Raw genomic sequence first — 25,125 nt, 5'->3', positions numbered from 1 at the left:
GCTAGTTCAAAAGGTGGGGCGGCCCTTCTGGGCTGCTACGGTCTGGTAACTCCTTCACAAGGCCCAGTCAGGTGGCCCTGTTGAGCTGCAGCTCCTCCCTATGACTTCCTGAGACCTACCCTGTCTCTTGTTTTCAGGCACGGCCTGGGATTGCGCACTGAATGTTCTCCTGGAAGAGGCGGCCTGCCAGAGAGCAGGGGTTTTGAACCCTGGCAAACTCGGGTGACCGCCACCCCTTGGCACGCAAACCTCTGCTCTCGCCTAACCTGTTCCAAACAGGGACCTTTGGACCCTCCCCAAGGCTGTTCCTGGTGAGCGTGTCAGAGGAGTTTGCAATGCTAGGGGAGAAAGAGCAGTAAAGCAGGCAAACTTTCGTGCAGACACCCCTGCGATGGGTTTTCATGTTGTGAAAGAGCAGCTGAAAATGCAGTCCGGGAGCCACATTCTGAAATGGCCTGGCTTAACCCTCGTCTCCATGGCAGCCAGCTGGGAGCATGACCACAAGCCAAGGAGGATGGGCGGCTCCTGTACTTCTGCTTGGAGCGAGGAGACCTCTGAGGCTCGCGTGCATCCCTTATCTGGTTCAGTTCCGATATGCAGAACTGGCTCTATTACAAGTGCCACATAATACCTGTTCCACATTTGTCAATCTTTAAGTGTGGCGGCACCTGAACTTTGGAACTCACTGCCTCTTGATCCCAGGCAGACGGATCCTTCGCTGTACTCATTTCGGTGCCTGTTTTGTTTAGGCAGGCCTACCCAGATTCAGTGGTACCTCGGGTTACATACGCTTCAGGCTACAGACGCTTCAGGCTACAGACTCCGCTAACCCAGAAATAGTACCTTGGGTTAAGAACTTTGCTTCAGGATGAGAACAGAAATCGTGCTCCAGCGGCGCGACGGCAGCGGGAGGCCCCATTAGCTAAAGTGGTGCTTCAGGTTGAGAACAGTTTCAGGTTAAGAATGGACCTCCGGAACGAATTAAGTTCTTAACCTGAGGTACCACTATATCTAGAATGCCAACATGTTCTTAGTCTATTACTGGTTTTAGCTTTCTGAATGTTTTGGTTTTTTATTAGTAATTTTATTTATTTATTCTTTTTTGCAAACCACGTTGAGGTTTTTACATACCGATTTCATAAATCCTAGGAAATAAAGAACAATCTATTGACAGCGTTCGTGCCCCACCCATTAAGTTGAAAAGGTCTGGCATGAATCAGTTCTAAGGCAGTCCCTGCCTGCAGGTTCACAATCTGAAAAAGGCAGAGCACGTGAGGAAAAAAGGAACAGGAGGGCGAAGGAGGAAAGCAAGCGCAAAATAAGTTCTTAAAGTTACGGCCAATGTCAGTGGAAGTTATAGTTCTCTTGGTCTTGGAATCTTCTTTCACACAACCATCAAAGGTGGAGGAGCTCTGCCATCCTTGGCATATGGCAAGCTCATCAATGGACAGTGGCTAAGGTGGCAGAAACACCAAGATAATAAGTCCTTACCCTTCTTGTCCTGTACATTAAAGGGAGGGGCAGTGGCTGCAATTACTCTCTGTTGAGGAAAAGGGCACTCCACATATGCTCAGGGGCACTGCATCTCATCCTCTCTAGACCAGCAAACTTGGGGAGGCACCTTCTCTCACGTCAGCCCACCCTCACCTATGTAGTGTAGTGGTTAGAGCAGAGGGGCAGAACCTTTGGCTTGCAACTCCCATCGGCCCCAGCGCCAGGAATGCCAGTGGTCAAGGGAGTTCTTGGGAAGTTGATTCCGAAAACAAACTAGTTATTGTTCTAGTCTATCAGGTCCCACAAGGATACTAATTCCTGCTCACATCTGTCCCTTTACAAAGCAAGCTATTTATTTCCTTTAAAAAAATTATAATAATGAGATGGTATCTTATCCTCTTACTCCTTTCTTTGGGCTCTAAAGAAAGGAAAGGAAATCACAGTGGAATTAAAGCACCTGCACTTAGTCTTTATATAAGGTATTACATGTGTAAAGACGGCATTTCGTCGCCAGGAGCAGAATAATCCAAATTAATTATAAGCCTGCCAGCTTCTGAGGAAGGCTGTATCTCAGGCACGACCAACTGAGGGGTGGGGAGAGGCTGCCTCCTGCAAGCACGATTATGCAAGACTTTCCTGCATCTGCGGTAGAGGCATACATATTTGGTCTCTGTGTCTTGTTCCAGCCCTCCTACTCCTTGAGAAGGTACTGGGAGCTCATCTGCCAAGCCCTCCGGTTTGGTAGTGCTGTTGCCGAATGCCAGATTGGTTCATAATAAGGCCATGCTCGCCCATGAAGCGGCTGGTCTGGCTTATAGAATCATAGAATTGCAGAGCCGGAAGGGACCCTGAGGGTCATCTAGTCCAACCCCCTGCAATGCAGGAATTGCAGCTCAAGAATCTCTGACAGGTGGTCATCCAACCTCTGCTTAAGAACCTTCAGTGAAGGAGTGTTCCGCTGTCAAACAGCTCTTACCACCAGAAAGTTCTTCCAAATGTTTAGTTGGAATCTCCTTTCTTCTCACTTGAAGCCATTGGTTTGGGTTCTACCCTGTGGAACAGCAGAAGACAAGCACACATAGGCCCTGGTACAGTGTGCCACTCTAATATGGCCTTGTAATCCTAGTGTATGGTTGCCATATTTCAAAAAGTAAAAAACCAGGGCACCCCGGAAGTTGTTGAGCCTTTCACAGACAAACCCCCCAGTTGTTGAGGTTTGCCAAAGAAATGCGATTTTTCTATTGACTTGCCTAAGATCCAGGACAAAGCGCTGCCTTTTGAAAAAATCCCCCCTGGACTTCAATTCCACCTTTGAAATCTGGACGTATGGCAGCCCTATTGTAAATATGAGCTTTTTCTGTTCTTTGCTACAGTGGATCATGACAAACATTAAGGTTGGCATAACTTAAAATGAGTAAAGATTCCCATTATGAACTTTTTTGACCCTGGTACCAGCCTTATCTCCAGCATGCCCTGAGCTCATAATACTTTATGTAACGATCAGCATATGTAACCTGGTGACCAGCAAAGTTTAATCTACACCTCCTGTAAAAGAATGGTTCCCACCTAGATAATGCTAAAATAACTTTAAGACAGGAAACAAACAAGGAAATCTACTTTAGTCATTGCTCACTATGGTTATATTCTTTCAACATTCAGTTAAGCAAAATAAACAAAATGGGAAATAGGCAGCAAATTCAAAGAAGAGACAATAGAACAATATAAATACTGGAATTAGAAGAATTGCTCATTTCAGAGTCCTCCTCCCTTCTCCATTAGAATGCAGTGAAGCATTTCTTCCCTTGACATTAGTGTGGGTCCTGTGGCAAAACTGTCACACTCACTTTCTTTAGGCTTTAGAGAACAGGGATTCTGTTACTCTTCAGAGCAAGGTGTTTATGTACTGTAGTATTTGCTGCCTGCTTAAATTGTAATTTGGCTATCCGAAGCAGCATTTATATACTCCGTCACTTTCATTTCGTGTAATAAAGCAATTTTTCTTTATTTCTTTTGCATGAAAACTTTTTGTGGGTATAAGTTTAAGGGGCAGACACATATTCGTAACGAGCGCACGTCATATTTCTAGCAATAGATTCCAAACCTCTTGGTAGTGTGTGTATAACTACACACACACACACGTGCATTCAGTCACACGCACTATATGTAACACTCGCATAAACCAAACATCCTCATTTGGCCTCTGCCTTTCACCTTCCGCTTTTGCTCTCTTATATACCTTGCCTCCTCAAGGTTTTTTGGACCTGGGTTAGGCTGTTTTGCATAAGAGGCTATTCCCCTTCCTTCTCCCTAGGGAAGAGCTCACCTGTAGCCTAATAATAGGAAATGGAAATCTCAATTTAGCATCATCATGAGTTAGGATCGGGTGGCCACTGCAGTGAATTAGCAGAACAGTTCGTTGCAACATTAAAAGCGTGTCAATTCATGAAACAGAACAGGCACCACAAGTAATTTTGCCTGAGGCAATGATGTCACAGGGGGAATAGCAGAGCTCTACAGAGCAGCAGCAATGACATCATCTGTCAGAACACATATGGAATTGACAGACTCCCTTTGCTCTGGAAAGGGAACCCGGCAATAACAAGCCTTTAAAATTTCTCTCTGGCAGATTAGCCTAGGCCCTTAGCTAGCCTTTGCCAAGTTAGTGCTCTCCTGATGTTGGCCCACATTTATCATCAGCCCTCGTCTTGCTTTAATTTATTGTATGTAAGCTGCTCCAGGAGCATTCTTGGTTGAAGAGCTGAGTACAAAGGCTCTTTTTAAACTAAATAATAAATAAATAAATATAAATATGCAAACTTCCCAAAGCATAGCACAAGGCTGCACACAGGCATGTTTTTCAAGAAGCATGTTTTTCAAGAAGGAGTTTTGCAGACTGCAGATCTTTGCAGTGGAATAGAACAAATGCTTGCAACTCAGCCTCAGTGAAATTTTCACTGCCCCACCATTGGTTTCTGGTTTGGAGTGAAACATGAGCGATGCTGCTTTGGAATCAGGGGCCACAAATATTCTTGGGCCTGCCGTCTGAAGATTGTGAAATAAGATGAAAGGTGAGATCTGCGGGCATGTGCAGAGTGCCTTTCGCAAATTCCTCAACCCACCAGGTCAGATCAGAGTCTATGACTCCAAGGCTGGCTGGCTGCTGCCCCATGTGGTCAGTTGTATCACTGCAGCTTCTTACTGAAGAACCCCACCCCTCCAGATTGACTCTGCCCAGGCTAGTGGTTGGCTCCACCCACAGAAGCTTGAAAGATTAAATGTGAGTTTCCTGTCATCAGTGAAGCTTTGCTTGGGTAACGTGACCCAACGTGTGTTGTGTTTCTAGTTTTACTGGTTGGTCCAGACTCTCGGCTCGTTCTTAGTACTGCCTTTTGGTGTGTGCTCTGATTCCGATTGCTCTTTGGTGCTCAGTACTGGTTCCCAGCTCCTTACTTGCTCCAAGCTGGTCTCACGGCCTCCCCTTTGTACACCCAATGGCCTCTCTAAAGGTACATAAAGGGACCCCTGACCATTAGGTCCAGTCGTGACCGACTCTGGGTTCACAAGCAATGGGAGCTCACCCCATCGTGGGGAATCGAACTGCCGACCTTCTGATTGGCAAGTCCTAGGCTCTGTGGTTTAACCCACAGCGCCACCTGCGTCCCCATGGCCTCTCTAGGGTGGCTAAAGAGGAAGGATCTGGTATCTACTGACTGAGATGCATCAATGGTCTGACTTGGCATCAGGCAGATTCCTCCACTTCTATTTAAATCAGCCCATTGTTCAGAACCATGAGGATTGGAATCTTAGCATATATTTTTGCAAAATCATGTAGCTCAATAGCAGAGCTCCTGCTTTGCATGCAAAAGGTCCCAGCTTCGATCCCCAGTGGCATCTGGAAGAGACTTCTTCTCTGAAACCCCGGAGAGCCCTTGCTGCCAGTCAGTGTAGGCAGTACTGAGCTAGATGGACCCAAGGGTCTGAGTATAAGGGGGCGCCACCAGCAGTTGTGATTGGGAATTTGTTGAAGCATTCCCAGTATAAGCAGAAAACCAAAGGAGTTTGTTCACATTGGCTGCAAAGGCACTATCACGAGTGCTAAAACCTTCCGTTTCTAAAAAGGTGGATCTGTTCAGTGCTTTTGTTCTAGAAAAAAATGGTTCTGGCACTGCAAACCCTTGGGCACCCCCAGGGAAAAAAGCACTGGATCTGTTGTTAAAGCTGAGTCAGAGAAAGAGCAAATATATTAAAAAGAAAATATAATTACATGTTGTTCTGATAACAATCTTGTCATCGCTTCCCTGGAAACTGAAAATGCTGGATGGGGTAACAAGGGTCACAGAGAGACATGAAGCATTAGTGACCAATTTGCAACGATGAAGAGGCCATCATTAAAACGATGTTGTTAGATCTCTGTGATCTGTGCCACGCAGAGGCTGGCTAACCTTTAATTTGAAAGGTTGTGGAGTGGCACCTGACAACCCTTGTCGGTTCATCAATAAGGATGTTCTTGTGCTCTTAATACAGCTGCCTCCAAAGTTAATAACAAAGTGACTAAAACAATTTGTGGTTTTGATTGCTGGCAAGGGGCATAAGAAGTGCCTGTTGGGTCGGGTCAATTGCATATCTAGTCCAACATTCATTCATTCATTGAATCTATATTCTGCCCTATGCCCAGAGGTCTCAGGGCAGCTCACAGAACCTCCTGTTCTCACAGTGGCCTCTTCTGGGAAACCCACAAGCAGGACCCTGAGCCCTCTCTCCTCCTGTGGCTTCCAGAAACTGGTACAGTGGTACCTCGGGTTACAGACGCTTCAGGTTACAGACTCCGCTAACCCAGAAATAGTACCTCGGCTTAAGAACTTTGCTTCAGGATGAGAACAGAAATTCGTGCAGTGGCGGCGCAGCGGCAGCAGGAGTCCCCATTAGCTAAAGTGGTGCTTCAGGTTAAGAACAGTTTCAGGTTAAGAACGGAGCTCCGGAACGAATTAAGTACTTAACCTCAGGTGCCACTGTATTCAGAAGCATCGCTTCCTGCAGCTGTAGAGGAGGCAGAGCAGAGCCACCACGACTAGTAGCCATCAATAGAGCTCTCCTCCAGGAATTTGACTAATGCACCTTTAAAGTCAACCAAGTGCCCATCGCTGCCTCCTGTAGGAGGGAGTTCCACAGTCTCATTCTGTGCTGCATGAAGGAATTTATCTGTCCCGAATCTCCTAACATTCGGCTTCATTGGATTTCCACAAGTTCTAGAATTAGGCGAGAGGGAGAAAACATTCTCTCTGTCCACTTCCTGCATGCCTTGCATAATTGTATAAACTTCTGTCATGTCACTTTTTACGCACCTTTCCCCTGAACTAAAAAAGTCCCAATTGCTGCAACCTTTCCTCATCAGGAGGGAGTCATTCTCTCTCCCTGATCCTTTTGGTTGCCCTTTTCTGAACCATTTTTCATGTCCTCAATATCTTTTTTTGAGGCGAGGTGACTAGAACCCAAGTCAGACCACCAACCTCTTTTGCTCAGTAATGTTTGCACTGCCTGGCAGTGGCTCTCAAGCGTTGGGGGCTGGAAGCTTTTCCCAGTCCTATCTGCTGCCCAAGCAACAGCAGGAAGCAGAATGGTGCTGCTGGTAGCATTGCAGCCTGTTGTAAAAGGATGGTGCGCACCCACAGCCAAGGGTTGAGGAGGTCACATTTCTCCAAATGATTCTATCAATGCCCCGCATCCGCTCCATCCCTCAGGAAGGTGCATCACATCAAGAGATAAAATTCCTTGGAGGTCACCGAGCTGCTAATAAGCAAAAGTCTTCAAGGATGAGATTGCTATCTTGCCTTGTTGTTCTGCTGGTATGTCAGCTGAAACATGAGTGTGGTTAGCAATGCATCAGAGATGCTGTCATAGGACCTGGCCAAGGAGAAACGCAGGAGCCTCTCTTGGCAGCAAGGAAAGCTCTCATTTTAATTTAATTTTCTGTTTGTGCAGGAGGAAATGGAGGGTGCTCATCACCTCTGCTCTGCCCCGTCACATGGGGCAATGCAAACGAGTGCTGTGACGTCACTGCATTTTCCCCAGTCCACTTCCAACAGCTGTTAGGAGCATAAGAAGAGTGGCTGGATCAGGCCAATGGCCCTTCTAGTTCTGCATCCTGTTCTCATGGCGGCCAACCAGATGTATCAATGCGAAACCCGTAAGCAGCGCCTGAGTGCAATTGCATGTGATTAACCAGCAATTATTGAGAGGCATCTTCTGCCTCCCATAAAGGATCTAGAACAGGCACCCCCAAACTTGGTCCTCCAGCTGTTTTGGGACTACAGTTCCCATTATCCTTGACCACTGGTCCTATTAGCTAGGAATGATGGGAGTCCCAAAACAGCTGGAGGGCCAAGTTTGGGGATGCCTGATCTAGAACAGGGGTCTGCAACCTTTAAGACAAAAAGAGCCACTTGGACCCATTTCCGAAGAAAAAAAACCTGGGAGCCGCAAAACTCGTCATTATAAAAATAACGTTTTTGTCACTTTTTTATTATTTCTTTGTTTGCCCCTCAGAATTACTCCTCCTCATAGAAATAAACGTTAAATTAACAAGTTACCTTTTTGTGTGTGTGTGTTCTTCACTCCCCTTCAAAACAGTGACCAGCGTACATGCCCCCTTTCAATGCAGTGACCAGCGTACATGCCCCTTACAATGTAGCGGGTGGGCGGGAAGGTGACATCGGGACGGTGCGTGACTAACGCATGCACCGCCCCCATGTGACGTCACAGCCAGTACAGCGCCCGCCACAGTGGGGAGTGTCGGGGCGCACAATGCGCCTCCTCCCCTCGCTAGTATCCGCCCCGGAGCCGCGGCAAAGGTGTAAAAGAGCCACATGTGGCTCCGGAGCTGTGGATTGCAGACCCCTGATCTAGAACATAAGAGGACCCATGCCCACCAACATTTCTCCAATGAAAACAGGGATGTCCTCTTCCATAATAACAATTATTATTATTATTTTATTTATACCCCACCTATCTGACTGGATTGCCCCAGACACTCTGGACAGCTTCCAACTTATATAAAAACATAATAACACATTAAACATTAAAAAAACTTCAGATGTCTTCTAAAGGTTGTATAGTTACTTATCTTCTTGGCTAAGGGATCACGTAACTCCATGCCCCCCAACATTTCTGCAGTGAAAACAGAGACGTCCTAGGAAAAGCGGGATGTTCTGGGATCAAATCAGAAATTGGGGCGGCTTCTGTAAATCCAGGACTGTTGCTAGAAAATAGGGATAGTTGGAGGGTCTGGGAACATGAGTGCCAAAGACCCATCTGGTCCAGCATCCTGTTCTCACACTGGCTGACCAGATGCCTCTGCTGGGAAACCCATGAGCAGGACCTGAGCACAAGAGGTCTCTCCCCTCCTGTGTTTTCCAGCAAGTGGCAGTAAAGGTAAAGGGACCCCTGACCATAAGGTCCAGTCGTGACCGACTCCGGGGCTGCGGCGCTCATCTCGCTTTATTGGCCAAGGGAGCCGGCATACAGCTTCTGGGTCATGTGGCCAGCATGACTAAGCCGCTTCTGGCAAACCAAAGCAACGCACGGAAATGCTGTTTACCTTCCCGCTGGAGCGGTACGTATTTATCTACTTGCACTTTGACGTGCTTTCAAACTGCTAGGTTGGCAGGAGCAGGGACCAAACAACAGGAGCTCACCCCATCGCGGGGATTCAAACTGCCGACCTTCTGATCGGCAAGTCCTAGGTTTAACCCACAGTGCCACCCACGTCCCTTCCAGCAAGTGGTACTCTAAAGCATTTCTGCCTCTGACTAAAGCAGAGCATAGCCATTGTGGCTAGCCGCCATTAATAGCCCTCTCCTCCATTAATGGTAATGGGAGACAATGACACTGGTGACTCAATGGCATCACACCAGGTGTTTCACAAAATAGCTGGGAGGGGGAACAGGGATGGGAGGAAAAATGACTGGGCTTGTTGCTTTTATGGGTGGCCATGCACTGGCTGTGAAACATGCCATTCTGCTGTGAGCCACAAGGCTCTTCAGGCATCAAAATTTGAATAAATGATGTAAAGCGTGCAAAACAGGAAACGGCCTTAGTCAGACTACTGGCCCATCTAGCTCAGTGTTGTCTTCTCTGACTGGCAGCGTCTCTCCAGGAGTTCAAGGAGGGGTCTCTCCCAGTTGAAAATGGAGATGGCAGGGACCATAGCTGTCAACCTTCCCTTATTTTTTGCGGGAAATTCCCTTATTCCAGCACCATTTCCCGCTGCTTCCCGCAGCTATACTTCACCCATCTGGCTGGGTTGCCCCAGCCACATATAAAAACATAATCAAACATCAGACATTAAAAGCTTCCCAATACAGGGCTGCCTTCGGATGTATTCTAAAAGGAGTACAGGAAACTGACTTTGACGGGCCATTGGTCCAATCCAGAAAGGTCTTCTTACACTCTTATGATCAGCCCTGCTAGCTTGTGCACATGCTAGATACATCCTTTTGTCCCACAGGAGCTGCAGGTGCCCACCCTGCTTTGCCAACTGGCCCACTTGGAAGAGGTTCTCATGCCTTGATTTAGAAACTTTGAAGCATCTCTGTTGGTCTGAGTTATGGGTTCAAATTCCGATGAGATCTATTAGCCCAAATTAAAAGGCTTAGTTATCCAACTGATGTGGCATGCGGAATGAATACAGGAAATCCTGGATAGGCAGAGAAGCTTGGGAAATCAGCAGAAGCTGATAATGGCATTGAACTGGAGGCGTAATCCATCTGCATATCAACTCAATCTACAGATCAAGCCATGTCAGGGAGAAGCCAGAGTTCAGTTTACCAGGCAGCCAGTCCCTCATTCAATCCCTGGTATCAGCTAAAAGCAGGGGGTGTCTATGGGTGTTATGGCACCTGTGAAGGCATTTAGTGGTGCCCCTGGATAGGTACCCCAGACTCTAAGCTTTCTGTAAACAGTAAGTCAGTAGCCCTCCTAGAAAGATAGTTATGGGGCAAAATGTACAGGTATCTTTTAAGTTATTCCTCCCAAACAAGAGTGGTGCGGCTACCTTGTACAGTATATTTTTCCTGGTACTGTTGTTATTAGAAAGCAGCAGCATCACAACAGTGTGTGTGTGTGTGTGTGTGTGTGTTCTCCATAACCAAGACGAGCAGGACATAGCTATTTCCTATGGTCAGCATGAGGTCATTATAGGTCTCTAACACCATGCTCCCCATGGCAGCCATTTTGTGTTATGCCATGCCCCCTCCCTGGCAGCCATTTTGTGACGTGCGTCCCCAGCACACTCTCAACATTTGAAATGTGCCCACTAGTCCAAAAATGGTTGGAGACCCCTGGTTAATATATCTCAGTTTCAAAGCAGGTGATGAAGAAAGGCTGTTTTTTGCCTGTGGCCCTGTGGGACCGGTGTCAGTCTCAGAGTGGGAAATCCTAAACCAGGTGGATGAGCAAGCAGACTTGTGAGGCTGCTCTGCATGCTGTCATTGTAAGTGTAAACAGGAGGCACGTTTGCCAGTGCAAATGGGTCAAGCTGATTCAAGCCAGCCAGTCAAGCCACACATACAACAAGGGAGGAAGCAGAAGCTTTTATGACACACTGACACACCATGAGATGAGGGGAGAAACTTATCAGAGATTCATTAGGATAGTGGCCATACTCTGGGACTGAAAGAATTTGCTCCCAATGTTCCTTGCCCTTCTCCCCTGTCAATTTCAGTGTAGGATATTGTCAGGGAACTGCCATCAGTGTCCGAGGGAGAGAGCAAGCTCCAAAGGGATCCCAGAGAGCGTCCCGGGAGTGGGAGAGGCAGCCCATCTTCTGGGGAAGGGAATCAGCGTAGCTCCAGTGGAGAAGGGGGGCAGATGGGGGAATCGGCGAGGCGGTCCCATGACTCCTTGCCGGGGACCAGCGTGGAGAGGAAGAGTCCTCCGCTGCCTACGCCCTCCTTGCGCAGAAGGCTTCCGCACAGGGAGAGTAGGAGGAGACTGGGCGTCAAAGAGCTTCTTTGCTGGAAGAAGTTTAAGAAATGCCCACTGACGGATTCTGCCAGCGATTGAGACAGCCACGGGCGAGTGGCTGTCCGGACAGGAAAGGTTCACTCAGGCAACCCAGCCAGAGGTTGGGATGAGCTTACGCACGAGCAACTGCTAGAACCATTACAGATATTCACCAGACATCCTCCGAATATTTGGATATTTCCTGAACAACCACAATACTATATTGAAAGCCCCTGAATATTTGTGCATTTCCCAAATAATCACAAAACATTTGATGCTGGTCTTTGGCATCCAATATACTGGACGTATCTGAATATGTGGATATTTCTTGACTAGTCTGACATCAAAATATGCTGAAATTGACAATCTGAGATTTCCTTGTCACTGACTATTCTATTGACAGTTGTCAATACCTCTGAAACTCAAGTTTTTGGTTATCTTTACGGTTAAACGTTCACAAATTCTATTTCAGATTTGGAAAAAAACTGACACCCAACGTCTGAACAGCAGGCTGAAACATTGCTGCATTTGGCATGGTTGCATATATATCATTTCACAATTTAGTACACGCAACGGATAGTGAAACATTATGCTTACCATATATTCCAGCTTTGTGGCCTCACTGCTGGAACTTTCCAAAGTCGAGACTCTGTAGCTTGTCATCAACTGAAGTAAAAAAATGGATTTCGTGGTGGAAGTTGTTCCTTTCATGGTTGTGGTGAGCTGCTGTAGAGATGGCAGACTGGTGAATTGGGTTAGCTGTGGTGGAGAAGATGGCATGGCTGAGGAGATCTGAGGAGATCTCAGCTTTGTGGTAGCATCTAACCACAGTGGAGAAGCTGAGGTTGCAGTTTTGGTTGGGTGCTGCGGCATCGGCTGCACAGTTGCATTTGGATGAGTTACAAACTTCTGTTTTGTGGCTGAACTTAGCTGGGTAGGAGAAGGCCACTTGGTTGCTGGGGTTATTGGTTGTCCAGAAGACTCCTCCATTGGTGAGGGGCTATGTTGAGGCATCACCGGCTTCACATCTGAAGTTAGCTGGTGAGGAGATTCCAGTTTTGTAGTCATGGTTGGCGGAGGCAATGGTTCTGCAGCCAAGGTAAGCTCCTGTGGAGCCATCCATTGTACGAGCAGGTCCAGCTGAGTGGACCTCAGTTTCGTGCTTAAGGCGGGCTGCTGTAGCGAACTACCTTGCGTCACTGAAATTAATGGCGGCAATGAAGTCTCTGGATTGGACTTCTCAGTGGTTGACAGAGGAGAACCCATCTTGCTCTGAGATGGGGCCTGAGGTGACACCGACTTCAGGGGTACTGTGGGCTGCTGAGAAATGATCTCATTCATGGTTGAGGTGTGAGGAACAGTCCTGAGAAACGCAAGGCCTTTTGTAGGTGTGGTTGAATTCCTCAAGAGCTCTGCCTTACTCCCACTGTTTGCTAATGTAAGATCGGAGAACTCTGTTGGGGTGGGGACATGTCCACATTATTAACCAAACCAGTTTAGGCTCCCTCCCCTCCCAGTTATGGAAAGGCAGCATACAAGTAAATCAGTGTTACGTTCTCATTCAAAGAAGGCACAGATAAAGCAAAGGGCCTTACCTAGAAAACAGCGCAGGAGAGTGAAGACAGTCGCTACCAGCAACAAGAGGAGGAATCCGCTGAGGACTTCCACAAAGCAAATGCAGCACCGTTGCACCTTCCTCTTGCGCTGCGGAAAGAGGATCCAGAAATAGCCATTTGACTCTGATATGTAATAACTGCCTGCGCTGGATCAGACCAAGGGTACATCTGTTCCAGCACACTGCCTCCAACAGGGGACAGAAACCAAAACAAAGGAGAAAAGGAACATTCCAGTTTATCAATGCCCTTCTTAAAATTTAGTGTGGAGAATGGGACTTCACCTGATCCCGATGATGATGATGATGATGATGATAATGATTTCATTGATCACCTTCTAAACCACTGTCTCAAGGCAATTTACATATGATATAATTAAAAAGAGTTTAAAACACACATGCACATACCCAAAACCAAATGCATTTAAAACAAGACTGAAGTCATAGTGTGTAGTTAGAGTGTCAGAATGGGGCCTGGGAGATCAAGGTTCAAATCTCAACTTGGCCATTAAGCTCACCGGGTGACCTTGGGCCTGTCACCATCTCTCACCCTAACCTCCTTCACAGGGTTGTTGTGAGTGTAAAACGGTGAGGGGACATACCCACATACTGAAGTTACCTTTTGGTAATGGAACTGCACCATTCTGACGTCTTGCAGAGTAGTCACGTTGCTGGCAGAGGTAAACCCACCTGAAATGCAGTAGATAGATATGTGCCCAGTCTTAAAACATTAAGTCTTGATGGCAAATTTTGTTGGGTGGCTTTGGATGCACAGGGAAGTATTAGAGGCGCTTGGAGTATTACTCAAATCTTTAAAACGTTTGCAATCTCAAAGTAGTTTGAGCTAAACAGCCCTTGGAGGGTAACCAGAGGGGTCGGAATGGGACTTGAGAAAGCCCAGGGTTCAAATCCCCACTTGGCCATGAACCTAGGGGCCAGTTACTGCCTCTCAGCCAAATCTTCCTCACAAGGTTGTTGTGGGGATTAAATTATAGAATCATAGATTGTAGAGCTGGAAGTGATCCCAGGGTCATCTAATTCAAACCCCTGCAATGCAGGAATGAGGAGGGGGAGAACTATATATACCACCTTGAGCTCCTTGGAGAAAATAGGTGTGCTATAAAATGGAATGAATGAATGAATCATGGCAGCGTTAGTGGCTAAAGGCACCTTCTATCACCTTTGGCCGCAAAACAGCTCTTGGGTCCAGTATGGAGCAAGACATGCCTTTCTGCCTTCAGTTCCAATTAAAACAAAACAAAACAGCAAAAAGAGAGAAAGTTTTGATTTACATGATTTATTGAATTCCGGAGCCAGGATTCATTCGGATGAATCCTGAAGTGCCTTTGAAACAGTAAACAACTGCATCATAACATTTCATCACAGTTACAGCATACGTTGCCTAATTTAATGAACAAATCAAAACAATTTTAATTGATAAAACAGTTTTAAAAGATAGATTTGAATGCCTTTATGTGATGTACAGGAGACGGAGAGTCTCTGAAGCGTGAGCAGATGTAGTGACGGTGGAAAAATAAATTAAGTTCGTAGTTTAATGCGAGAACTACCAAATTTTGCACTTTGTACGTAAACCAGAACACAGCAACCCTTAAAAATCCACACTTCCCAGCTAGAGTTCCCGGAAAGGGAAGGGAAATGTACCAGAAGGATCCATGAGGGAAACAACTCCACCAAGATGCATCTATTAGTGAAAATAGTGTAAAAATAATTGCATTATATTAGGAACTTGGGGCAATATCTGCTGGCAAGGTCTCCATCAACCTTCATTCCAAGGAAAATTAACTCTGGGAAACCCTTGGAATCCCTGGGGTCTCTCACTGTTGGAAGTTTGAGGTTTTGCATAACAATATAGTTAAACCAGACAAAAGGAAGGAAGGACTGGGAGGTTTGGGGAGCAGTTGTTGCCTTGGAACAGGAATGAAAGAAGCACAATGTACATTTAGGACAGGCATAGGCAAACTTGGCCCTCCAGATGTTTGGGACTACAATTCCCATCATCCCTGACCACTGGTCCTGTTAGCTAGGGAAGATGGGAGCTGTAGTATCAAAACATCTGGAGGGCCAAGTTTGCCTATGCCTGATTTAGGGTGTGTTCACGCTGTCTCTTTAGAGCACGACAAAGTTGCATCTGCGCAGCTTCATTAGTGCCAGATTGGTTTCCATCTACGTAAACAAGGGGTTGGGGGGGGTCGATGTCTTTGCCCTGTGCAAAGGCTTCAGGACTCCCATCAGTCTGCTGGTTTTGAGAAACTAGGCATCGAACAGCAGCAAAAGAAAGGAAATCCTTCTTCACCCAGCAGGTAGTTAAACTCTGGAACTTCCTCCCAGAGGATGGCTTTAAAATGCAGGCTATTAAGACTACACTTCACACAATGGTCTATGGGTGTTTGCTTCTGATTTCTTCTTGCTTTTCACTAGTTTTTAACATTTTGTGATGTTATGCTTTTATATTGTTGTAAACTGCTGTGATAAACAGTACACTTATGATACAGCAGTATATAAATATTTTAAGGGCATTTTTCCTGGGGGTACGCTTACCCCTAAACATTGTGCGAATCTTTGTACTTTTATCCATTTACTGTGTTTATTTCCCCCGATTTGAACTATAAAATGGTGGTTTCTTGAGTCAAAATGAGAGTGCCCCTAAACATTTTTTAAAGGGAAAAAAAAAACACTGAATATTTTTATGAATGAATGAATAGGATTGGACCAATTCATGGAGAAGGCTATTGATGGAGATGAGCCTTGGTGGTTGTGCTCTGCCTTCACGGTCAGAGGCAACAGTGCTTTTGAATCCCAGTTGCCAGAAGCCACAGAAGAGGAGAGGCTCTTGCAGACCCTCCAAGTGTCCCTATTTTCCTTTTTCCATTGGAGAAATGTTGGATGGTATGGAGTTATCCGGCTCCCCCGAGCCATCTGAAGGCAATCCTGTAATTTGAAAATAGGGGAATCCGACCATACCCGCCAATGTTTCTCTAATGAAAATAGGGACATCCTAAGGAAAAGTGGGACATTCCGGGATCAGATAAAATGGCTTCTCTAAATCAGGGATGTCCCCGGAAAATAGGGACACTTGAAGAATCTGGGAATGTGAACATAGCCTTAATCAGGACAGGCAAAATATGATTACAGCCCTGGGCTGGATTGCGTGCATTGCGTTCTGCTCTAGGGCTTATTGTGCCTGCAGCTTTATAGCTACACGTGCAGAGTTATCGATCAATTCTTAATAATTAGCACCCGATGCAGAGCCTGTTTGCTAATCTTACTTACGCATTTCCTGACACTCAAAGCCATTTCCTGTTTGTCGGCCAAGGTTGCCAGGTCTCATGATGCCCATATCCATTTAATTAATTTAGCAAATATTTAATTTAATTTACAATCTACATTTCACTTAATTAAATATTTACGGTAATCTATCTACAGAGCTCACATTTGTTAAAAAAAATACAACAACATGAAAAACAACTTTAACTTCCTCCCTTTCCCTTTCCCTTTCTCTTTTAAATTATTTCCTCACTTTTCCTCTTCCCTTTCCCCCTTTATCCCTGCTCTTGCTCTCTATCTCTGTCTCTCTCTATTTCTCTTTCTTTTCTCTCTTCTCATTTTGGTTTGTGCTTTTATTTAGATTAACGCTTTAGTTTTGATCGAAAAGATATTTGACAATGATATTTGTATTCCCTTCTACAAATTCTAATTAAAATTATTTTTAAAAAAACATGTTACCAAAAAACAACAACAAAAAACCAATACAAGCAACAATAAATAGCAGGTGGTTTTTAAAAAGTCACAGAATCATAGAGTTGGAAGGGACTCCAAGAGACATCTAGTCTAACTCCCTGCAATGCAGGTATCTCAGTTAAAGCATCCCTGACAGATGGCCATCCGACCTCTGCTTAAAAACCTTGGGGTTGGGGAGGAAAGTCTGAAACTTGAAGGACGGGCACTGCAGAAATTAGCTCCTCCAAACATTTAAAAAACACACTCCCTGCTAGGGACAAATTCCAGTGATTTATCACAGGTAGGTTCCAGGAAATCAGAAGTGCCCTTGTTAAGCAGAGACCCCTGGAGCAAATCTCTTACCTTCCAGACAAGGTTGGGAGGTGCGGCAGTCACCAAAGATCTATTGAATGTCCTGCAAGATGAAGTGGTAAAATTGCTGCTTGGTCTGTTGAGAACAACAGCCCCCCTCAGCTGGAAAAACTCCCCAGGATAATGGTTCAAAAGGTCACTGCTTTGAATGAGATACCAATCAGCAACTGGCAGCCCCACTGGCAGCTCAGCGTATTGTTGCAAATGCACCTGTGCCTTCAGCTCCATTATTCACCTGGGAACAGGTGCATCCCGAGGTTGAGTAAATAATAACACAATAACGGGTCAATGTACACACTGGCAAGGAAGCACCCAAACTGAGGGCCCACCTGTGCTATACATTTAAGACAGTATCATACCACTTGAAATGGATATGGCTCCCCACCCTGAATCCTGGAAACTGCAATTTGATGGGGGCCACCCTGGGCGGGAAGTAGGGAAATGTTGGTTTGCCAGGATGAGAGAAAAAAAGGAAAGATCCCGGATGTGTCAAGCTATGTGTGGCAGAGCAACTGCAATCGCTCTCTAAGGCTTCTTGGATAGAAAGCTGTAATAAATGGCTTCAAAAATTAGGTTTTGATCCAGTAACCTTCCTGTCATCTAATGTGCATTCTAGCTGAAGGTTTATTTTCAGGATCTATTGGCCAAACGGGATATGGAAACATTGATGGTGTCTAGATTCTCCACCACCTATCCTGTCAAAAAGAACAAGTTTGGAACTGAGAAAGATCTATGCCAGTGAAATATCCAGACAATGAAAAGCAACTTCCTGGAAGGGCGATATAAAAACATTCCCAGAGAACAGCGCCTGTGCAGCTGTGGATGTCAGCCAGCTGAGGACCCCATTCATTGTATGTTGTACTGTAAGCTATATGAAATTCTGAGGGCTAAATACTTAAAGAAGGGCTAAATACTTAAAGAAACCCCCTTCGGTGACATTGATAAAATCAATTACCTGCTGTCTAGCTCGAACAAGCCGTTTATGTTCAGGGAAGTTTTTAATAGCTGATGTTTTATTGTGTTTTTAATTTTGTTGGAAGCCACCCAGAGTGGCTGAGGAAACCCAGTAAGATAGGTGGCATATTGCTAAAATAATAGCAGCAGCAGCAACACAGTGTAGTTTGCGCTAAAAGCCTCTCAACTCAGGAAAGCCCTAGAATCCTGTCTTGTACCCTGAGTTTTCTTCCTTTTTCTGCCATTTGTATCGATCTGCCAAATATTTTAAAAATATTTTAATCATATGGTTTAAACCCCCAATTAGCCATGTATGCCACGAGTCCCATGGGGACTTCGAAATCTGGGCACAGCTCCCATTGGCTAATTACAGTGCCGTGTTTCCTCAGCATTCTGGCAGCATAGCCTATATTTCATTGAGTAACCTTCTTGGAAGGGTGGTGCACTTTTATAGGATGCACTTGCAAGTACACAAGCATCAACAACTTAATTCGTTAATGAAGGACTGTATTTTGAATAGAGCAAGAGCAAAAGGCACAACTGACCCCTCTTACTTGCCCCTGAGATGCTAAGGTCGCTTTGACCTCCCACTTTGGAAGGAGCCTACTAGAAACATAGACTCATAGAATGGTAGAGTTGGAAGGGTATCTTTTGCGCAACTTTCTCACACACATCTCACCTCTTCATGGGTGGAAGCAGTCAAAGTCTTGCCACCCTCCTCCCTTGGAGCTCAGGGTTTAAAGAGCCCTTTGCCCAAGTCTTAGAATCAGTGGTGGAGGGTGGTTCTGCCAAAGCCTCTTGCTGTCCTCCCTTAAAACTAGGGATTTAAGGAGCCCTTTGCCTGGGGTCAGGGATGCAGGTGGCGCTGTGGGTTAAACCACAGAGCCTAGGACTTGCCGATCAGAAGGTCGGCGGTTCAAATCCCTGCGACGGGGTGAGCTCCCGTTGCTCAATCCCTGCTCCTGTCAACCTAGCAGTTCGAAAGCACCTCAAAGTGCAAGTAGATAAATAGGTACCACTCCGGCGGGAAGGAAAACGGTGTTTCCGTGCGCTGCTCTGGTTCACCAGAAGCGGCTTAGTCATGCTGGCCACATGATCCGGAAGCTGTCTGCGGACAAACGCCAGCTCCCTCAGCCAATAAAGCGAGATGAGCACCGCAACCTCAGAGTCGATCATGACTGGACCTAATGGTCAGGGGTCCCTCTACCTTTACCTTTTACCTTGCCTGGGGTCAGTGGCCAAGGGTGGATTTTCCAAAGCCTCTTGCTGTTCTCCTCATTTGGAGCTAAGGGTTTAGGGAGCCCTTTGACTGTGTCTTTTACAAGTGCCAAATAATATTCATTCTGCACTTGTAATAAATCAGTGATTCAGGGCAGCGGCAGCTACACTTTGGAACTCCTTGCTCATTGATGTTACGCAGGCGCCTAATTTGTTCCAGATATTTTGCTCCAGAATGCCTATGCAGGCATGTAATTTTAACCTGTAACCTTGATCCATTATTTTAGTGTTTTATAATTGCTGGTTTTATTTCATATTATAATTTTTTTTTAATGTCACTTGTTTTTTCCTGTATTTTTGATGAGCATCTTAGGATGTCTAAAATATAGGTCTGGTAATACATATGTACATTTTGTTAAAGGTTGAGAGAGAAAGAGAGAGAGACAATGAATGAACAAACAAACAAACAAGAGGCTGTTGCCTAAATATACAGCTCAACACTTGTGGGAAAGTGGCCAAAGCGAGTAGTAGGTGCATCCTTGATACTTCAGGCGATGCAGGGGAAGGAGACTGGAAGCTCGTCAAAGCAAGATAGACTCGCTGGGGCTTTTATGTGGTGTCAGCTGCCACATCTGGTAAGCTGGAGTGGGTTATGTCTAGCCTTGGCACAGAATCCTGTGCTTGGATGGATGCAACAGACCTTCGGTCCCTCCAAGTTTTACGTTGCTACAAATAGTTCATCACATTTAATAGTGGTTAGTGGGTGGCGCTGTGGGTTAAACCACTGAGCCTAGGGCTTGCCGATCAGAAGGTCAGTGGTTCGAATACCCACAACCTGGTGAGCTCCCGTTGTCTGTCCCAGCTCCTGCCAACCTAGCAGTTCGAAAGCATGAAGTAAAAGTAGATAAATAGGTACTGCTCTGGCGGGAAGGTAAACGGCGTTTCCGTGCGCTGCTCTGGTTTGCCAGAAGCAGCTTAGTCATGCTGGCCACATGACCCGGAAGCTGTACACTGGCTCCCTCAGCCAATAAAGTGAGATGAGCGCTGCAACCTCAGAGTCGTCCGCAACTGGACCTAATGGTCAGGGGTCCCTCTACCCTTAACCTTCTGCAGCAGTGGGTTGATTTTGTGTCATGTGTGTGTGTGAGAGAGAGAGAGAGAGAGAGAGAGAGAGAGAGAGAAACTCTATGTACAAGCCAAATAAATGAAAACAAACAAGCAAAGCACACTATGCTTTTACTATGCAAGCAAGCTGGCAGGTTTATTTACAGAATGTGAGTCAGCTTGCTTTCTGACATGCTTGGAAAGGGCACTTCTTGTGACACTGATGTCCTCTAGCACAAAATTTGGGAATAGTCATTCCAAAATAAGCACCAGAAAATTTTTGCATCACATAGTTGGGTTGGGTGGCATAATTAAGAGCAACAAATGTTGGAAAGGGGTTTATCTATCTATCTGTCCATCTCAAAATATTGTCACTAAACTCGGCACAAGGGTTCCATACCCTCCATACCTTTCCAGGGACAGTTCCGGAATTACCAAAGCCATCCTGCCTTCTGATTTGATCCCAGAACCTCCCTGTTTTCCCCGCCAGTGCTGCCACTGCTAAGCTTGGAGAGGAGGATGAGCTGGCATTTGTCCTGAGCAGCGGTGGCAGCAGCAGCGAGGGAGCATCCTGTGGCCTCCCTATGAGCGCTGCTGCTGACTTCCTCCCTTGGGCAGCTCATAGCTGCTCCTGGAGAGCGAAGGAGGAGGAGGAGAGGCTGCGGCCACTAAGACCCAACCCTGTGTGACAGGTGGGCAGAGGGAAGGGTCACCCTGGGTGGGAAGAAAGGGGGAGCGGAGTGGAACGCAAAATGTCTTGACTTTTTCTTATTAAAAAATATATTTATGCATCCACATCTAATCTCGCCCCTTTCTAAAATTTATTTATTGGTGTGTAAGTGTTTTGCAAGTCTACCAAAGAATAAAATAGGGTTTAAGGTGTTTTTTTCAGGACGGTGGACGGCATGCATGCTGCATTCTGTTGGTGAAATGGTGCTGACATTCACACTTCTTTGGATAGGAAATGCTGGGGGGGGGAATGAGAAGATCAGTTGGAGTGGGGGGACTGAGCAATGCCCCTATTTTCATCCGAAGAATGTTGGAGGGTATGGGGTTCCCAAGGTGGGGGCAGCAGTTGTTGTTGATGTTTGGCCACCAGACGCCATTTTGAATCAAGTTAGCAAACCCAAACATCACTTTGGCATGACTGTTTGGATGCCGGGCAGTATTTTGAATCAAAATGGCGGACCCCAGTGTGGCTTGGCTGTGACTTTTTTGGCATAGGTTTGGCTGCTTCACGATATACGGTATTATCATCAAACTCAGCAGAGGGTTCCTGAAGTGGTCTAGCCATGTTTATTGATGTTTGGATACCGGGAGCCATTTTGAATGGCTGGGGAAAGCCAGATGAGCCGGGTATAAATAATAAAGTTATGATGGTGATGGTGATAATGCTGATGAATCAAGATGGCAGGCTGAAATATAACTTTGGAGTGACTTTGTCCAATTTTGGTGTGACAGGTCCAAACTCACAAATTGCACTATCCATTTTAAAATCACAATCTTTTTTGGTTTCTACACAGCCCTAGGCAGCACTACATCTCTCCATGCTAGTGCCCCATAAAGATCAGAAGTTTGAAAGCCATGTGATCTCAATGAAGACAAATGTCACTTTCTCTTTTTCTTTTAGCACAGTGGAGCTGGTTTGGAGAAAATGCACCTTTTTTTCTCTCCTAGGGTGAACTCTGAAAAACTGACCCTACAAGTCTCCACACTAAACACTAGGAAAAGTTGGCTGTGATAGGGACCTACTGGCTAGGGCCTGTAACGTCACTCACACACCTCTCCCTGATATCTGGAGCACTTTTCTCAAGTGCATGCACCTGGTGAGAGACTCTGGGGTCCTTGAGCTTGGCTTCCTTGGAATGAAGGTCAATGGAGACTGTGGTGTCTTTTGGATATATGGTTTTATTTACACATCTATACCACCTGAGCATAGGATGGATGGGCTCACAGCATTAACACCCTGAAAGATCTGGCCTCCCTATAAGGTTTCTGGGGAAGCCCCACAGTCAGCTTTGGGTCTAGCTCAGAGCAAGACATGCCTATGTGTCTCCAGCTTCCATAACCAGCCTAAACTTACAAACAAAACTCTGGCCATTGTTATTCTATATTACAAAGTGATGTCTCTTGCAACATGACTCTGTGGCAACAGGGCAATCTGGCCCGGAAGCAAATAGGCATGAATTACCACATTCCACCAGCAAAGGGTTGCACACTGTTGCCTGTGGTATGGTTCATTGAAAAGTCTGCCACCTTTACAATTTTGGAGAGCCTTTCCCATTGGGACGAAGCCAGCTCTGCCAGCCAATCAGTCTCCACCCTCCTCCATCCCTCCACCCATTTCCGCAACTGACCTCTGGCACAGGCTGAATCTAGTAGGAAGAGGCTTAGGATAAATAAGAAACTCCAAGGCAAAGCTGTGTATTGAGATCCAGAGCAAGGGGCAAAGCCAGCTCGGAGACATCAAGTTCATCATTCATCCAGTGGCACTTTTTCCGTGTGGACTTTACAACGTTTACGTCAGCTGGGTTGCGCAAGAAAGAACTACCACTGGGATTTCTTGAAAGAACTTTCATTTCCAACTTCAGAACAGGTTAGTGGTTCTCAACCCTCACCAAAATCAGAGCAGTACAGGGGTACTGCTGTACAGCGGGTTCCGGCGGCGTGGCAGCAGCAGGAGGCCCCATTAGCTAAAGTGGTGCTTCAGGTTAAGAACAGTTTCAGGTGAAGAACGGACCTCCGGAACGAATTAAGTACTTAACCCGAGGTACCACTGTATACAACAACTGGGCATGAAACCACACCAGAAAAACCGTATCGGAAAGCTGAAATCAGAAATCAGCTGGCTTTGTGGAAAGATGTGTCGACAATTGCCTATCATAAGCCTGACAGGTTAGAAAAGGTTTCAGGAGGTATTTAAAAGTTGGCACAGAAGCCACTTACTAAATCTCTAGTGGCAGAGCATTCTGCAAGACTGGGCTGATGACACTAAAGGCTCAGCTCCTTGTTGTTGTCAAATGAGTCTCGCCAACCCAGGGAATGACCAGTGGTGCTCTTATAGATGATCTCAGCGATCGAGCTGTGATATAAGGATTAATACAGTCCCTTGTTCCCTGGACCAAGTAGTTCAGGGCTCTGTAAATTACAGCCGACTCACAATTTACATGCACTTAACTTGTGCAATTACAGCTTTAAATGCTTGGGGGGGGGCTGTCAGTAATCTTACCCACTATCACACTCACTTGGGGGAGTGTGGTAAGTTAAGTGCTGTGCTTCTTATGGTTTTTAAGGGTTGTTTTGACTATACAGTGGTACCTCTGGTTAAGAACTTAATTCGTTCTGGAGGTCTGTTTTTAACCTGGAACTGTTCTTACCCCGAAGGTAATATTTCTGGGTTAGCGGAGTCTGTAACCTGAAGCATATGTAACCTGAAGTGTATGTAACCCGAGGTACCACTGTATCCGATTCTAGCTTCAGGCTCTATCCCTGGAACATAACCCCAGTGTAAGCCAAGAGTGGACTGCAATACAATGACCTTGAACTTGGATCAGTGGTAAATGAGCAGCCAGTGCAGCTGCTTTAACAAAGGCATTGCATGCTGTTAGCCAGCTGGCCGCCACATTCTGCACCAGCAGGAACTTTTGAACCAGGCCCAAGGGCAGCCCCACACAGAGTGCATTACAGTAATCCATTCTCGAGGTTATCCACGTATGGACTACAGTGGTCAGGCTATCCCTGCCCAGGAATGGCTGCAGCTGGTGAACAACACAAAGCTGGCGAAAGGCTCTTCTGGCCACAGAAGACAGTTGAGCCTCTAGGGACAAAAATGTATCCCCCTCACACTCCCAAACGTGATTATTTGACAGCTAGTCCCATGGATTTCCGGGGATCTTTTTATTTTATTTTATGGAAGTGGGCTGAAAATGGAAGCAGCAGAATCCTTCGCTTAGAATAAATGCTTTTCCATGGGAATAGCTGCTGAGTGTGGTTTAGATTTGAACAGAAGGAAGCCAACTGATTGGTTAAGTATCTGTCTCGCAAACGGAAGATCCCATGTTCAATTCCTAATGGCATCTCCAGGTAGGGCTGGTAAAGATTCCTGCCTGAAACTCTGAGAGCTGCTGCCCATCAATGTAGACCAGAGGTGGGTAACCTGAGGCCAGCCAGATATTACTGGACTCCAACTCCCATCATCCCTAACCAGCATGGCCAGTGGCCTTGGAGGGTAAGGCTATCAATTAGCTCCTAGACACAATAATGGCTATGTTTTGGCTCCATTGTGGGAGGCATCAAATGCTTCTGTTACTGAAAACCACAAGAAGAGGAGAGTGTGCTCTTGCACAAGTCCTGCTTGGTGATTTCCCACAACCATCTGGCTGGCCACTGTAAGAACAAGGATAAAGTTGGCCCTGGTGAATGAGGATATCCGCAGACACATTTGCCATAGCCACCCACGTACCTTTAGAGGTGTTTATGCCAGGTTCAAAATGTGACACACTGGGTTTGATTTGTATTGAGGCAAAACATCTAATTCTGGGCAGACTAGCTCTGCTGTCTCTTCTACGCTTATCCTGATAAGCTCCAACAGGATACCTGAAAAAAGAGGAGGGAGGGGAGAGCTTGATTGATTG

General features: G+C 46.0%; 2 protein-coding genes across 4 annotated transcripts in view; one reads left to right on the top strand and one right to left on the bottom strand.

Annotated features, from left to right (window-relative positions):
• Positions 1-21,156, bottom strand: part of LOC309520049 (uncharacterized protein) — a 35,521-nt gene extending 14,365 nt beyond the window's left edge. The window contains exons 1-5 of one of the 2 annotated variants that reach the window (XM_082201437.1): positions 20,901-21,156; positions 17,207-17,258; positions 13,725-13,795; positions 13,089-13,197; positions 12,091-12,947 (exon numbers count right to left, since the gene is read on the bottom strand). In XM_082201437.1, the coding sequence (XP_082057563.1) occupies positions 12,091-12,947; positions 13,089-13,197; positions 13,725-13,748 (990 nt within the window). In that variant the 5' untranslated portion in view covers positions 13,749-13,795; positions 17,207-17,258; positions 20,901-21,156. Of the gene's footprint in view, positions 1-12,090; positions 12,948-13,088; positions 13,198-13,724; positions 13,796-17,206; positions 17,358-20,900 lie in introns of those variants that run through there. The other variant, XM_082201436.1, reaches the window with a different exon arrangement.
• A 1,749-nt stretch (positions 21,157-22,905) lies between these two features.
• Positions 22,906-25,125, top strand: part of POR (cytochrome p450 oxidoreductase) — a 54,644-nt gene continuing 52,424 nt past the window's right edge. Inside the window, exon 1 of one of the 2 annotated variants that reach the window (XM_082201429.1) lies at positions 22,906-23,087. Coding sequence is in view for 1 of the 2 variants with exons in the window: in XM_082201427.1 (XP_082057553.1) it covers positions 24,700-24,719 (20 nt within the window). In the remaining variant the exon portion in view is untranslated. Of the gene's footprint in view, positions 23,088-24,684; positions 24,720-25,125 lie in introns of those variants that run through there. The other variant, XM_082201427.1, reaches the window with a different exon arrangement.

This window comes from Podarcis vaucheri (genome assembly GCF_965113315.1).
Source record: "Podarcis vaucheri genome assembly, chromosome: 15".
Classification (NCBI taxonomy): Eukaryota; Metazoa; Chordata; class Lepidosauria; order Squamata; family Lacertidae; genus Podarcis; species Podarcis vaucheri.
Note: the sequence above shows the minus strand (reverse complement) of the source record. Positions and strands in the feature narration are given on the sequence as shown.